Below are 17,168 nucleotides of genomic sequence, written 5' to 3' on the forward strand. Positions count from 1 at the left end.
CGCTGTATTTTTAATTCTGTCATGAGCTTTAAAGTTATTTCTCGAAGTTCATCGCTATACTCGTATTTTTAAGCGAGTAATGAGCGTTGAAGTAATTTTCTTAAGGAGGCCTAATATGGAGGGTAAGGTCAATTATGGACCGAATCCCATATGAGTTACAGTTTTGGGTATAAAAGCACCGCTTGCTACAACTTAGGTTATTTGTTATTTTTAATAAATGTCATTTTATCTTAATTTAAATAATATTTTTATTAGTTCGTTAAACAGAGTACAAAAAACAAGTTTTGTTCGTTATTTAAGGTAGTCAATAGGAAAAATTTGCTAAATTTGTTAAATGCGATGTTCGTAGAATTGAATGGTCGTTAAATCGGAAAATAACTGTATATTGTGCTATCGTGCACAAAATTTTAGTTAATGGTGCCGATATTATAAACCACGTATCTCTACCAATAGGAATGATGTCATAAGAAGCTCAAAAACGAAAATAAGGATCTTATGAATTTTAGAGAACAACAAACATGAAAAAATCCGAAAAAACACAATGGAAGAAATGTTACTCATTACTTAATTAGGATATCCGTACAATACTTGGTACAAGTATTGCACTTGTATACAGAAATATTACTGTTAAATTTTTTCTCGATCGGTCCATAATTGGTCATATATCCCATACAAGGTCCCATTCCGAAAGTCACTTAAACGCAAATAACTCATTAGGTAAGGTTGATAGTAGTATGTATACTGCATCAAATTCGAAGAACTACATCTAGGCCACTATCGGGCCTGTTGTGCGCTCCTTATCGGGAAAAAAGGAAACTAAATGAGTTATTTTTCAGTGATAAGAAAATCAGTTTCCTGAACGTATTTCCTAAGAAACTTCCAATTAGTGTTAGTCAGCAAGGTTATTTCCGGATCACTTCCAAGATACTTGGATCTTACTTCGACGAATTCCATGCAGTGGCAAATAAAGTGCTACAGAGTTTCACTGTCATCTCCAAATGCTCTACATCAGTCGGCTTTAGTATTGTGCTGAAAACGAAGATTTTCGGCAGTTTACATGTATACAGCACGTTACACGTATACGAACTTCTCAAGAAGAGCGTCAAAAATACAAATATTTTATTTAGTTGGTTGGCAGCATTCAACAAAATAGGTTGATGTCGCTTTGTTTTAGAAATTGCAAACGCAATTAAAAAGAACAAGTAAGAGTGCTAAATTCGGCTGTGCCGAATCTTATATACCCTTCGCCATAGTGTATTTTAAACATATTAGTTTTATAAATTTTAAAAAACAAAATGAACAACAACAATGCTAAACGAAATAAAAAACAAAATTTACAAGGCATCTAAAACAACAGACATCTATACACACATAAGGAAAAACAAAAACAAAATTCTTGAAATAATATTTTTGTATACAAAACTAATAGAGTCCGACCGAACTCAAAATTTCGTTCGGTACCGAACACCGAACCCGAACTTCGGTAAGTTTGAAAGTTCGGTCGAACACGAACTCTGTTCGGTTTTCAAAGTTCGGTTATATCGAACTTTTTTCTTAAATGAAAAACGCATTTATGATTAAATAGTAATAAATTTATAACAATTAAAAACAAAATATGAACATCCATTTTTTGAACAGGGAATTTAATTAGCAATTGAAATGCATATATCTCAATACCTTTATTTTGGTTTATAACGATTCATTGACAATGATATAATTCTCTGTAAGAGCACGCAGAGAAAAACATGGCTGTGGTTCAAATTATGATTGTAGTATAAACATATTATCGTTATTGTAACAATTTTAAAATATCTTATGATTAAATACCGCCAAAATATTGTATCATGATATTTTTGTATTTATCATAATATTGTTATACATTATCATATTATGACCCAAGGTTATCAAAATTTCGTTTTAAATGTGTATCGAAATCAAAATAAATTTTATCGAATCCGTAAAATTACAGTTTCTAAAAAAATAAAAAAATGTATATAATATAAAGATAATACAGTACTTAACAGAATTCGCAAATTTCAATTTGCCGATTTATATGAAATTTTGTTTCATAAAAAATTTTAAGTATAATTTAATAAAAATACTAGTATTTTTAAGCCTGTTATGAACGTTAGTCATTTTCTAAAGCGAGGCCATGTCGAAATGTAAACCGATTTTGATTATTTTGAATACCAATCAATCTGCAACAATAGTTAGATCCTATCGTTCTTTTAAGATACTGACAGACTGACATGTCTAGATCGTTTAAGAATAAGGACCTAGAAAATTCCAATTTTTATAAATGAGATAAAAGATTTATAGTCGAAACTAGATGATTTAATCAACTGTTTTCCAAATCAGCCAAAAAAATGAACAGTTAAATTTTTTTTTTTGAAATTTATTGTACAGCCAGGATGTATGATAACTTCTGTAAACAAATTTTCAGCATTTTTTAAACTTTTTGATGATGTAAAAATATGATGAATAAACATTTTATAAAAAGTTCGGCGTACGGTGTTCGGTCAAAATTTCGCCGAACACCGAACATTTACCGAACCTCACTTTTTACCGAATTCCGAACCCGTACCCGAACTTTCGGTCGGACACTAGAAACTAATATTTGTGCCAAATTTTGTATCAATAGCTTTATTTAGTAACTAGCATACCCTGGGTGCTTCGCTACCCTAACTTAAATAAAATACATACAAAATTTTGTTTTTTTAATGTTTTATTTTTATACGTACAATATCACGTGAATATTATATTCGCATTCAGTAAAAAGCTTGTATTTTTAGTTTCATTCATTTATCTTCTAAATTATAAAAAATTTCGAAAGTAATATTTGAAGAAAAGTACTATAAAATACCTCTATTAGATTATCATTTAATCAAAAATTTTATGTTTCTGTGTTCAATATTACACCGTACAACAAATTGGGAAAAATTGTTGCACACATGAGCAAGATCATATACGTTGGAAACTACATACTTGATATAGTTAAACTACATTTTTGTTTTTTTTATTTTCTGATCGTTTCTTCATTTAAAAGGACTTTAAAGTTTAAAAGGAAGAGTAAGTATAATTATATTTAGCTTAAATTCGGTTTGGTCTAGTAGGTCAATAAAGGTATCGATTGAAAGAGGAGAATAACAGTATTTTTAAAAATAAAATGGTTTTAAAATGTTAGAATAAAAAAACTAAAAAAATATCCTTTTAAATTTTAATCCTTTAATATCCTTATTTTCTATAGTCAGTTTTTTTAGAAAAAAAATATGTTATATTTACAAATATGGAGTTGCAGACTCCCAAATTTCATGTTTTTATCTTTATTAGTTCTTTGTAAAAAAAATAAAAGTTAAGATGTATTCAAATAAAAAAATTTTTGTTGAGAATATTTTGTTTAATTTAATTTATTATTTATACCAATTACCTACCCCCATTATCCCAATTTCTATTAATTTTTTACCCTAACGTTAATTAAAGTTTTCAGACAAAATATCTACCAATTAAACATAACCGGTGGTTGAGATAATAGGTCTTAAAATATAAAAAATTTTATTTCGTATGATTATGACGGTTTAGTGATTAAAACATGCATGTTCTGAATTCTGAAATCCACTTCAGGATAATATGATAAGTGCAATATAAATATACATGTAAAATATAATATAATTAATATAAACATTAATATCGCGATGAAAAGCTACATAAAAACGTTTATTTATGTAGACATAAATCTCTCCTCTTAATTTTATAATATACATATTAAAGGCCTGCTTATGATGGCGCATATTTGTTTAACACTTTTTTAACTTTTTATCATAGAGATAAAGAAACTCGGTTCCACAATAACAAATTTCTTATTTTTCTACATAATATTTAAACAAAAAAAGGACTTTGAAATTTTTAGAGGGGAAAATTTTATGAATTAATTTATTGAGATATTTAAAAAATATTATAAAAATTAAATAAATGGAGCTATGAAGACCAAATTTGTACTCCATTCTAATGTCTTTATTATAAATATTTTTTGTTGAACAATTTCGTATAAAATTTCAAGGATAATAAAGTATAAACTTTTATAAGGATATTTTTTACATCTTTTTATTCTTAAAAAATAAAACAAAATACGACATAAAAATACCGCAATTGTCCTCTTTAGTTTGATACCCATATTGTTATAATAGTGTGGCTTAAAATATTTTATAAAAATTTTTGAAAATTGTATGCACCTCAAATTTTAAAGTCCTTTTAAAAGGATAAACGATCAGAAAATGAAAAACTGAGTACGCAGTTATACCATATAAATTATGTTCTTTCGTATGTATATGGTTTGGTTCGTGTGTGAAAAATGGTGTTGGACGGTGTTATATACAATTCAAAAAATATAATTTGATGAATGAAAAAGTACCAAAAGTTCCCATCAGTAGATGCTCATTCACTAAGGTCCCTACATTTTAAATTTTATTTTCAATATCTATGTTCAATATCGTAAAAATATTAAAAAGAACCATCGGAAAAACGAAAAAGTACAAAAATCTCTCTCAATAAATTCTCATTTAATAACTGTGTGTGTTCCGGTTAACCATTATAAAAACGTACCATTTGAAGAATAGAAAAGTACCAAATAGTCCCCTCTTACAGAATATTATTCAGACAAGACCTATGTTAAAATAAATGTTAAAAGTTGAATATTTTAGAAAATTAAAAAAAGTACAATTTATGCGATAAAAAGTTTTCTCTTAAAGAATCTTATTCAATTAGGACCATGTATGTTTAATAATCATCTGTTTTGAATTCATACTAAAGAACATACAAAGAGTATCATTTGGAGAAATGAAAAGAAAGAGAAAAGTACCAAAGGTGGAATAAATTTTACCTAAGTGGAAAGTACTTATAAAGAATACAATTATTCCCCTTTTTGCTTAGAAATATACTTTTTCGAGAATTATGTTTACAAAATGTTCTGTATTTTAATCTACATATCACAAAACTCAAGCGATTCAAATCTGCATTCATTTGCTGCAGAAAAATAGCGCTTTCAAAAAGTACCAAATATATAGTTTTTGGTTGTAAAGCATATGTATGGATTCCCCACCAGTGTCGGAAAAAGCTTGATGATAGAGGCAAGAAGTCCGTGATGATTGGATATGCACCGAATGGTTACCGGTTGTGGGATTTATATATATATATAATATATATATATATATATATATATATATATATATATATATATATATATATAATATATATATATATATATATATATATATATATATATATATATATATATATATATATATATATATATATATATAATATATATATATATATATATATATATATATATATAATATCACTTTTTGTTTCTCTAAATCCCAAAACCGGTAACCATACGGTGCATATCCAATCTTCACGGACTTCTTGCCTCTATCATCAAGCTTTTTCCGACACTGGTGGGGAATCCATACATATGCTTTACAACCAAAAACTCTAATTTTATCAAATTTCGGTTTGACGACTTCCCACAACTCCGAAGGAGTTTTTAAATCTTCAAGACTTCTTGTAGTACATCGATTTATTAAATAAACATCAGTAAGAGCTGCTTCAGACCACATTGTTTTAGGAGCTTTTGATTCAAGTAACATTGTTCTTACTTTTTCTGTTTAACCTCTCTGCCACACCATTCTGTTGAGGCGCATAAGCTACCGTAGACTCTATTTGTATGCCTTTTCTTTTGTACCAGTTAGATTGTTCAGTAGATAGGTACTCTCTGCCTTGATGAATTCTAAGATTTCAAATAGAGGTACCACTGAACTTACTTGTAACAAGTGCTTCATCCTCTTGAAAATATTTGAAAACCTGCGATTTCTTCTTCATCAGGTATATTATGGAAAAATGTGTAAAATCATCTATGAAACTGACAAAGTATTTACATCCGTTCCATGAACTTGGACTAATGTGGTCACAAACATCAGAATGTATCCTTTCCAGCACCCTTTTCGCTCTTATGCGTGTGTCATCAAATGGTTCTCGACATTGCTTACCTTCAACGCAAATATCACAAAATCCAAGAGATTTTGATTTAAGATTTAGTCCACTTATAAGATTCGCTTTTTCTAACTTCTGAAGACCAACATGTCCAAGTCTACGATGCCATAGGACAGCATCATTTGAATTACTCAATAACGCAGATGAATTATTTATATTAATCGCCAGTTCATATAAATTTACACATAATTTTGCAGTAGCAATCACTTATTTTTTATTATAATTGCTTTATCATTAATGAACTTTACCTCTAAATCAGCATTAGTAAGTTTACTAACAGGCAGCAAATTGTCTCGCAAATCAGGGACATACAGTACATCCTCCATAGATATTTGAACCCCTTTATTACTAAGGCCGTTAATCTCTCCATGATGTTTTGCTACAATAAATTCTTTATTCTTGGCTACATTTATTTCAACTCGTTCTTTCAATTCTTTTAAATTTTTAAAACACCACTTTTCATTTGACAAATGATCACTCGCACCTGAATCCAACTTGAATATCATTGCATCTTTGTTTATTATTATTGATCATTGCATCTTTGTTTATTATTACCGCCAACCATGAAGCAGACACCCTTATTAGCAACTTGAGCATTAGCACTTCTACAATCTTTTGCCCGGTGATCAAATTTGTTGCACTTGAAGCACTTACCATTGAATTTCTTGAACTTATGGAACTTCTTACCAACAAAAGCTGTTCTTTGTTCAATATCTTCTTCGTTTCTGTCTGACAATTTGGCTTCTTCTGACATTAACCTCTCCTTAACTAAGTCAAACGACAGCTTACCATCTTCAACATTTTGTAATGCTGTTACCAATGGATCAAATTTTTCCGGAAGGGTTAAAACGAATTGTGCCAATAAATCAGCCTCTTCAATTGTAGCACCAGCCATCTTCAACTGACGAATCAAATTCTCAAAAGCCATTATATAAGCAGTCACATTGTCACCTTCATTCATACGCATTCTTGATAACTTCTTACGCAAAAGTAATAATAACGGGTTCCAAAGTAATTAAGTCGTCAACATTGCTAATTTTCCACAAAAATACGCGAGATGCCCAACTTTAGGAGCCCATAATATATGAACCGTATAAGTAATGGATCCAATTTATACGTCGTAAAAACCGTATTTAAGAGCAGAATATATGTACCGAGTATATGCCAGCCTTTTTCGTTTGCTGATGACGTGCAGCTTCTTTTTAAAGGTGATTCGATGTTTCCTGAAGTTTTACAAGCCTCAATTGATCATACTGTTGATTTGTTATGTAACTGGATGTCTGATAATTGTCTTTCTGTTAATCCTTTCAAAACTAAAGCGATGCTATTTGGTGATAGTGGTAATAATAACTTCACTATTGTTTTAAATAATAATTTTATTGAATTTGTTGACAAAATTAAATGTCTTGGTATATTTATTGACACGAAATTGACTTTTGATAGTCATGTTAATTCCGTAATTTCTAAGGTTAATTTTATGCTTCGTAAATTGTATAGCTTAGATCTGCTTTTACCGTTTTATATTAAGGAACGTGTTATTCATGGATTAATAATGCCAATATTCTTATATGGGTTGGAAGTTTACTCTGGAACGTTAGGCTATATAATTAAGAGAGTTCGATTGGCATTCAATCGAGTTATGAGATATCTTTATTCTCTTAAGTTAAGCCAGCATGTCTCATGTTATGTTTCAAAATTTTTAGGTTTTACTTTTGAAGATTTTATAAAATTTAGATGCTTATTACATTTCTATAAAGTTTATAAGTTAAAAAATCCACAATATTTGGTTGAATTATTTGAATTTGGTAGATCTATTAGAAATAAACAGTTAAAAATTCCTATGTTAACGTCAATTTTAGAACGTTCGTTTTTAGTTAGAATATCTAGGGATTTTAACAAGTTGCCCATTTCATTAAGAGAATTCAATCTTTCCGTTTGCACTTATAAAAAAAAGCTTAAACAGTCTTTTGTGTAAATAATTGTTCCTGGTAGTAACTTTTTTTTTTTTTTTTGTATTCACGTTTTTTTTTGTATTTTTGTATTTTATACATATTTTATACGTATATGTTCTTCATTAATCCCAAATATGAATTAAATATGTTTTTCATTTGTGATTTAATTTTATCACTTTTAACATTTATGTTATGTATATTTTTATGCAAAAAAGGCACTTAAAACAAATAACTTGAAACACTTTTCTTATATTTGGCAAACATTTACAATTAATTAAAAGTTTTTTTTATTAACTAATGAAATTTTTGAAAATGGCGGAACGTTAGATTGCTAGGAAAAAAAAAAAGGAGGGAATTTTCTTCTTCTTCTCTTTTTTGACATTTTCTTTTAATATTTGTATATGTATGCTTAATGTTGTGAAAAGTCAGAGTTGGAGATTGTGAATTGTGTCTTTGTTTGTTTTCTTATTGTTTTCTTATTTTTTAATCTAGTGTTATTAAAATAATGAAGAAAACTATATAAGTCTTAAATTAGTTTTTTTTGTTGTTAGTTTTTGAAAAAAAAAGGAAATGAGCATTTATAGGTAATTTATTGTAATTTTTTTTTTTTTTTTTTTTTAATGTTGAAATGATTTGTTAATAAGGAGTAATTTGTTAATGATATTTAACTGAGTGATTTAAATTTTTTTTGTTGGTAATTGTTTTCAAATACTTAAAACTCTATAATTATTGATATATATGCGTTGAATAACTTGTTTAAATGATACCTTGTCCATATGCTTGTTGATTTCTATTTGTATTAACTTTAAATTTAGTATTTTTTTTTTTTTTTGCTTTAAAAAAGACTGCTTGTTAGATTTTATTTATATACACCATTAAATATAAAATTTACATATACTTCATTCAGCTCATCTCATTATATGCTAAAATGTCCTATATTATTATTATAATTATTTTTTTTACATTTTTTTAACTTTAATTTATATTCTTTATTTATTTACTTTTATTATTATTGTTATTTTATTAAAATTGAATGTTGTCTAATTAAGTAGTGTTATTGGATCCGATTATGGCCTTTGGCTAGGATTCTGTATAAGAATGAATAAACTAAACTAAACTAAACTAAATCAAAAAAAAAAAAAAAAAAAAAAAAAATCGAAGATGTTAAAATTTTAAAACTGCCTTTTTTGGTCGATAAATTTTGGAATGACTCAATGAGTTATGGCGTTTAAGTGATTTTCGCGAGGGGGCCTTGTACGGGAGTTACGACCAATTATGAACCGATCCAAAAAAAAAACTTTCATGATAATATTACTGTATATAAGAGCAATACTTGTACCAAATTGTATATGGATATTTAGTAATGATTTATGTACGTTTAAGTGATTTTCGGGGAGAGACCTAGTATGGGAGCTATGACCAATTATGGACCAATCGGAAAAAATTTTCACAGTAATGTTTGTATGCATATGAACAATACTTATACCAAATATATTATATCGATATCTTAATTTAGTAATAAGTTATGCGAGTTTAAGTGATTTTCGGGAGGGGTCCTTGATGGGAGCTATGACCAATTATGGACCGATCCGAAAATACTTTCATAGTAATTTTTACGTATATAAGAGCAATATTTGTTCCAAACTTTATATCGATATCTTAATTTAGTAATGAGTTATGCGCGTTTAAGTGATTTTCGGGAGGGGATCTTGCATGGGAGCTATGCCCAATTATGGACCGATCCGAAAAATCTTTCATAGTGATATTTATATTTATATGAGCAATACTTATACTAAATTTTATATGGATATCTTAAATTAGTAATGAGTTATACGCGTTTAAGTGATTTTCGGGAGGGGACCTTGTATGGGAGCTATATCCAATTATGGACCGATCCACAAATTTTTTTTTCTGAATGAATTCTATTGGCATAAGATTTTAATTTGTAAAATTTTGTGAAAATATCGGCATTGTGAAAGAAGTTATTAACAAAACCCCATTTTCCGGGAATATGTACTTTTGTATTGGAGGTATATGAAATTTTGGACAGATGTGGCAATTTTCAGCAGGGATTAAGCTCTTGTGTAGAAACGAATGTATGGTGTACCCGGTGTGAACAGATTTTGCTCATTATTGTTGAAAACAAAGCAATCAGAGAATTTGTAGTAGAAATATTTTTGTCAGAAATTTTCAGTGTGTTAAAAATATCGTTACAATAGAATTTGTATTTTGTGTCTTAAATAAATTTGATTACGAATTTTATATTAAATATAAAATAACTGCTTTTTAATAAGAGATTACAATAATTTTCAATACCAAACTGCTTAGGATAATATTAAATATTATCGGTGAATTTAGCTGACTTCCTTTGCTTAGTTTAAACGTGAGCGTGATTTAGGCAGACAGACGGTCATAGCTAAATCGATAAGACTTCGATAATGATCCAGAATATACAGCTGTGTTCAAAAAATAGGAGTGAGACTTAAAAATAATTCTGCAGCTTAATTTAAAATAGAAATATGTAAAATTTTGTAAATAGGTTCATTAGTTTTTTTGGTATTCACTTTTTTCGAAATCCAATCCGATTACGACTGTTCAAAAAAATAGGAGTACCGTATATTATCTAACATAAGCAGTATTGCCACAACAAAATTTTTTTCTAACCAAAATTCGAATAAAAAATAACCAAATTAAGAAAAAAGTAAACAAAATTATTTTTATTTGTTTTATGTTTACATTTGGACATTAAAATAACAAATTTATTTTCTGAAGTGGAACTATGTTAAATTTCGCCGCTAAACTGGTATTATGAAGACAGTTATGAGCGTTAAAGTAATTTTCTGTACGGAATCTTGTATGAGACGTATGGTCAATTATGGACAAATTCTCATAAAATCTGACAGAGATATTTTAGTTCCTTTAAACCTTGATTATGTTGAATTTTGTTGCTATATTGCAGTACATTCGCAGATTCGTTAACAAATGCCGGGGACGCGCTCGGTAGGAAAAACGGGAAAACTCCCCCGAGAAATGTAGAATTTAAGACGGTAAAATAAAAAACTAGTATAAAACATAATTTAGAAAATGTAAATAAAGAACTAAAAGTCATGGTGAGATAATAGAAGTCAAAGGTCATGAGTATCACATCTTTGCACATATCACGATTATTGTTCGTCGTACGAGTTTAGATGTTATTACAACTTTTGTATACAATACAATTTCATTTTCATTTACTTAAAAATACCAGTTGAATAATACTTAAAAGATATTGTGATACTATTCTTGCATCAATTAGCAGAAAATACTTTATTTATTCTTATTAAATCATTTATCTTAGAATTTCGGCAAATTAGCACAGTATTTGTTTATGCAAAATTTCAAATAGGTATAGAAGTTGCAATTATACTTTAAATTTTTAATTTAATTTGGAGGAAATAATCTACTACTTAAGTACGTAGACTATTCCCACCAAATTTTTTTATATAAGTATCGCGAGTTATTTACATAAAAAGTTCCAATAGAAATATTAATAGAAGGAAGGACGAGTTTGAATCGACCCAAAAAGTGATTTTAAGTTCATTGATGTACCAAAAGGAGAGAGAGGATTCATTATTCACGGTGTTAGATTGACTAGTGTAAATAAATATTTTAAATATAAATATAATAAATAATATTACGGTGTTGTTATGATTTTAATCAACTCATTTAATATGTGGAAAACTCATAGGTACTTTTGCTAAATCCTACCCAATTAAGATATCGAAAAATACCTTTGTGCACATACATAAGTATAACCAGTAGATGTACAAATTGCAGTAATAAAAAACATCGAGTAGTAAAAAAAAATTCCACAGGTCGATATGTATATTTACATAATTGATTTAAAACTAGAGAAGTTTTTTTTAATTTTATTTTTGGAATAAAAGCAAACAGCATTTAGTTTAATTGTTTGCAAAAAATAACCAAAACGAAAAAATAATTCACATGTACACATGCAAAATAAAAATAACCAATTTTGGTTAATAATAACCAAAGTGGCAACACTGCATGGAACTAACATCCGGAAGAAAAAGAGTTGCACATTTTATGAGACAGCTGTGACGTCACCAGATAGAAGTGAAGAGAATAGGAATAAGTACAAACGATAACATTATTTACAGATCACAAAGTCTTGTTTCTGCAATGTTGTTTACTGTAAAGCTTATCATCTGAGATAATGTTAACATTTGATTTAAATGATATTAATATCAGGCATGGAAAATTCAGTACTTTGGTACTTTTTCAGTACTTTTTATTACCCAGAAATACCGTAGTACCCCCATCACAGTTTTAGTACTTTTTTCTTGCTTTATTTCTAACACGATTTTTTTAGTACCTTATAAAATATTAAAATATTGTCAACATTGCCTACGTTATTGAAACAAAGTTGTAGTTGATGACAAGTTATCTAATTTTACTCATCACTAATGAAAATGTTTTGCACATCACCAGAAGAGTAAATAAAAAACTATTAATGTAAAAAAGAAAACAACGAAAAGAAATAGTGCGCCACAGTTGAAAAAAATGGAAGCTGCTTCCACTGGGTAAATAAATTATTAATTTGTTATACTATTGTTTTATAAAGCTTATTTATTTTTAGAAAGCCTAAAATTTATGGAGCAGGGTTTCGAGAAGAATGGAAAGAAAAGTTTCCGTGGCTATCAAATGATAAATCAAATGGCAAAAAGTGTACCATATTCAACATCAGTATTGTAGGAGGATTGAGCCACATACAGCGACATGCAAGCCGAGAATGTCATATCAAAAAGTTGCAAATTGCCAAGAACACACCAAAAATTAATACATTTTTAGAAAGCACACGTTTTGTCAACAATGATCTTGCAAAAAAGTTAGAAATAATATTAGAACACAATTTGCCATTTACTATACTAGATCATTTAAATAACATTATAAAAGACGGTATTACAGATTCACAAATAACATAAAAGTTTTAACTTAATCGCCATAAAGCACAAATTATTATTACATATGTAATTGGTCCGGAAAACACCACAGGAATAAGTAATTTTTGTCATCATAATTATTTTTCAATTATCATGGATGAAAGTAATGATTGTACAGTGTCAAAGAATTTGTCAATAATAGTAAGAACTTGTAGAGATAGATTTTTGTCACTAGAATATTTGTGTGATTGCATATATATATATATATAATATATATATTATTATATATATATATAATATATATATATATTAATATATATATATAATATATATATATAATATATATATATATACATATACATATATATATAAATATATATATATATATATATATATATATATATATATAATATATATATTATAATATTATATATATATATATATAAATATATATATAATATATATATATATATATATATATAATATATATATATATTTATATATATATATTTCAACTAATTTTGTTGTCGCGTAAAACAACACACAAAATAATATGTGTCAGGTACGTGGCTAAAGTTACAACAAAGTTATCACATAATGGTTACATAAAATATAGAAACTTAACATATAATGCTTATTTGTAAGTTGGTTGTAAGTAACATAATATATTTTTATTGTTACCTTTATTTAGTTATTGAAAAAATTATTATTTTTCAGTGAATCTTACTCAAATTTATAATTGCCATGAGCATGAACATGAAAAGAAAGAATAAAAATAAAAAATATAAAATATATTGATAACAATATATTATTACAGTGAGCACAGTTTAGTTACTGTAACCATGTCAAACTATGTTTTTTCTCTGCGTGTTGATTCAATATTATAGGAAATTGCAAAAAGAATCTTTTAAAAAACAAAAAAGTAGAAAGAAGTTCGCTTTTATGGGTTCTCACTTAATTCCGACTCTACATATTTAATTTCACATATCAAGATTCAATATTATAGAGAATTCAAAAAGTTCCTTTTGAAAAAAAAAAAAAATAACAAAAAATCCCTCGTTATAGGTTATCTTATAATCGGCTCTAAATATATAATTTCATGTTTCTATGTTCAAAATTATAGGAAATTCAAAAAGACCCTTTTGAAAAACGAAAAAGTAACAGTAAGTAACAGTTCCCTTTTATGGGTTTTCACCTGATTCCGATTCCATAAACCTAATTTCATGATTCTAGGTTCACTATTTAGTAAATTCTAAACGTGTCTTTTGAAAAACGAAAAAGTACCGAAAATCCCCTTTTATAGGTTGTCTACATACATACCTTATTTCATGTTTCTAGGCTCAATATACTTAATATATATTCAAATATTCAAAAATACCATTTTAAAAACGAGAAAGTACCAAAAAGTCCCCTTTTATGTGCCTATCCTAATTCATATTACAATATTTCAAGTTTATAGGTTCAAAATTGTAGAATCTCATATACCCACCATCAAACCGTATACCGTAAAAGGAATGCTCCCCTATAAACATCAGGGTGATATTTGGAATAGGCTTTAGCCAATTATGGATCGAGCTCTTTTAAACTAACAAAATATTAATTTTTAACCGTGAACGTATGAGTAATTTTCTGAAGAGGACCTTTAAATGCGTAAATTATGAACCGATACTCATAAAATTTTGTACACAGATTTCGTTCGTATAGAACCTGTTTATGCAAAATTTAAAAAAACTCGTTCCTGAAGGAAATCTTTTATAGGGGATATGGTCATTTATAGCTCAGTCCTCATTAAATTCGGAATGAAGAACTATGTTTCTAAGTATAAATGTTTTTATGTCGATTTTCAGCGATGTACAGCAACTTTCGTAATTTTCTTCAGAAAATTTTCTAAAGTTGATTTTAAATCCTTATTACTTTTTGTAGGCCGATTTTAATATAAAGTAATATAGTAAAGACACACTAATGTGTGTCAAATTTCGTCAGTACATTCATATTTTTAAGCCAGTAATGAGCATTATAGTCATTTGCAAAGGGGACCTTTTACAGGGCAAGGGTCATTTATGGGCCGATCCAAAAAAAAATTGGTATAGAGGTTTTGGCTCGTAAGAAAGTTACGTGCGTCGCATTTTATCGCTTCACCCTATTTTTAAGACATTAGTGAGGTTTAAAGCCATTTCCTGAAGTGAACCCAATAGGGGAAGTAGGGTCAATTATGGACCTATTCACATAAATGCTGGCAAAGAGATTTTGTATATTTAGCCAGTAATGAGCTTTGAAGTCATTCATCATCATCAAAGAATGGCCGACCCTAAAAAATTGAATAAAATGTTTTGGTTCGTAGGAAATCTACTTATACCGATTTTCATCTCTATACTCACATTTTTGGGCCAGTAATGAGTGTAAAAGTCATTTTCTGAAGGGGACCTTATATGGGTGGTAGGGTCATTTATAGGCAGACCCTAAAAAAATTGAATAAAATGTTTTGGTTCGTACGAAATCTACTTATACCGATTTTCATCGCTATAGTCGCATTTTTAGGCCAGTAATGAGTGTAAAAATCATTTTCTGATGGGGACCTTATACGGGGGGTAGGGTTATTTATGGGCCGATCCTATGAAAAATTGGTACAGAGGTTTTGGTTCGTAAGAAACTTAAATACCGAATTTTATCGCTACACTCGAATTTTTGGGCCAGCAATGAGTGTTAAAGTCATTTTTTGAAGAGAAACTTATATGGGGGATAGGGTCAATTATAGACTGATCCTCAAAAAATTTTATAGAAAGATTTTGGCTCATATAAAACTTATTTATGTCGAATTTCATCGATATACTCGTACATGTAAAGCAGTTATGCCCGTTAAAGCTGTTTTCAGGAGGTCCACTTGTATTGGACCTCATGTCATTAATTAAAATTGCTAGATTTCCGGTTTATAAAGCATAATGAGAAACGATTTTCAAATATTTGCCTAATATTTGTTGATCTGGGATTAATATTTAAGATATAAATCAACACTTTCAAAAATATTAAAAAATTTGATAAGATAATACCAAAGTTTCCATTGTTTTGTCAGTAACAGAAAACCAAATACTTTAATCTTGTTATATTTTTTTAAAACTAAATTAATTATATTCATGAAATGTTATTAATTTGGGTGAATAAGGTTATATACACATAAAATTCTTAAAAAATTATAAAATTGTTTATTAAAGTTTTGGGTTTTGAGTCCGTTTGTAAAAATATAGAAAAAGTTTCCATGTAGCCATGTCCGTCTGTCTGTCTGTTGAAAGCACGATAGAGTCCGAACGTAAAGAGCTAGTAGGTTGAAATTTTAAAAATGCGATTATAGTAATGAAGTTCGACAGAAATAAGTTTTATATGATCCAAATTCTCTCTGCCAAATTTTATGAGCATTGACCCTTCCCATCATATATGGTCCCCTCGAAAAATAAATTTTACGCCCATTAAAAATACGAGTTTAGCGCAGAAATTCATTATAAGTAAGTTTCTTACAAGAAAAAATCTTCTATAAACCGAATTTTATAAAGGATCGGTCCATTCCACTTACTGCATACAGTGGAATGGACCGGTGGGTATATAAGATTGGGCATAGTCGAATATAAAAAATCTAAATTTTTGATGGTCTCGGATTTTACTCATATCTCCGTTATTTGTGTGCTATTCGATCGTATTTCCGATAGAATAATTGAAAAATCGTATCTTGCGAATATCTAGGGACTTCTGAAAACTGATTTCAACATACACACAGATATACAGTAAGACAGACGGACATGGCTAAATCGACTTCGATATCCATAAGAATCCAAAATATATATACGTTATAGGGTCGGAAAATTATATAATAGAAGTTACAAACGGAAGGTCAAACTTATGTATACACTTGTCACGAAGGTGAAGGTTATAAAATATTACATATATGTACAGAAAAGTAACTGTAAAAATTCGATAAGTCCACAATTGATCATAGCTTCATAGGTTCTGTCCAGAAAACCACTTAAATGCATATCTATATTAGGTTGGGTCGAAAATAGACTTTCTCTCGGATCAACTTCTAATAGTGAAATTATTCTGTACTTTAACGTCAAATAAAAGACTGTATCGCCGCCAATTTTCGTAAATACGTTTATATGGGGAAAAAATTCACTTTTTGGAGTTTTATTACAAAATGAGGCTTTAAATATTATTTATTGCACCATTTTATAGCAAA

General features: G+C 28.4%; 2 protein-coding genes across 2 annotated transcripts in view; both read left to right on the top strand.

The window, feature by feature from the left end:
* Positions 1–17,168, top strand: part of LOC111688862 (serum response factor homolog) — a 307,273-nt gene that overhangs the window by 285,363 nt on the left and 4,742 nt on the right. The window lies entirely within an intron of this gene.
* On the top strand, positions 12,457–13,186 carry LOC111687627. Its single transcript, XM_023450080.2, has 2 exons — positions 12,457–12,583; positions 12,640–13,186. Exons 1-2 carry the CDS (start codon positions 12,564–12,566, stop codon positions 12,983–12,985), a joined length of 366 nt encoding a protein of 121 aa, XP_023305848.2. The 5' UTR covers positions 12,457–12,563; the 3' UTR covers positions 12,986–13,186.

The sequence above is a fragment of the Lucilia cuprina genome, chromosome 6 (assembly GCF_022045245.1).
Source record: "Lucilia cuprina isolate Lc7/37 chromosome 6, ASM2204524v1, whole genome shotgun sequence".
In the NCBI taxonomy this organism is placed as follows: domain Eukaryota; kingdom Metazoa; phylum Arthropoda; class Insecta; order Diptera; family Calliphoridae; genus Lucilia; species Lucilia cuprina.

Excerpts from the sequence above, each read along its gene's own strand:
- LOC111687627 (XM_023450080.2), top strand. The coding sequence starts at position 12,564 with ATGGAAGCTGCTTCCACTGG. Across the intron at positions 12,584-12,639 it reads ATGGAAGCTGCTTCCACTGG|AAAGCCTAAAATTTATGGAG; the intron begins GTAAATAAATTA and ends ATTTATTTTTAG.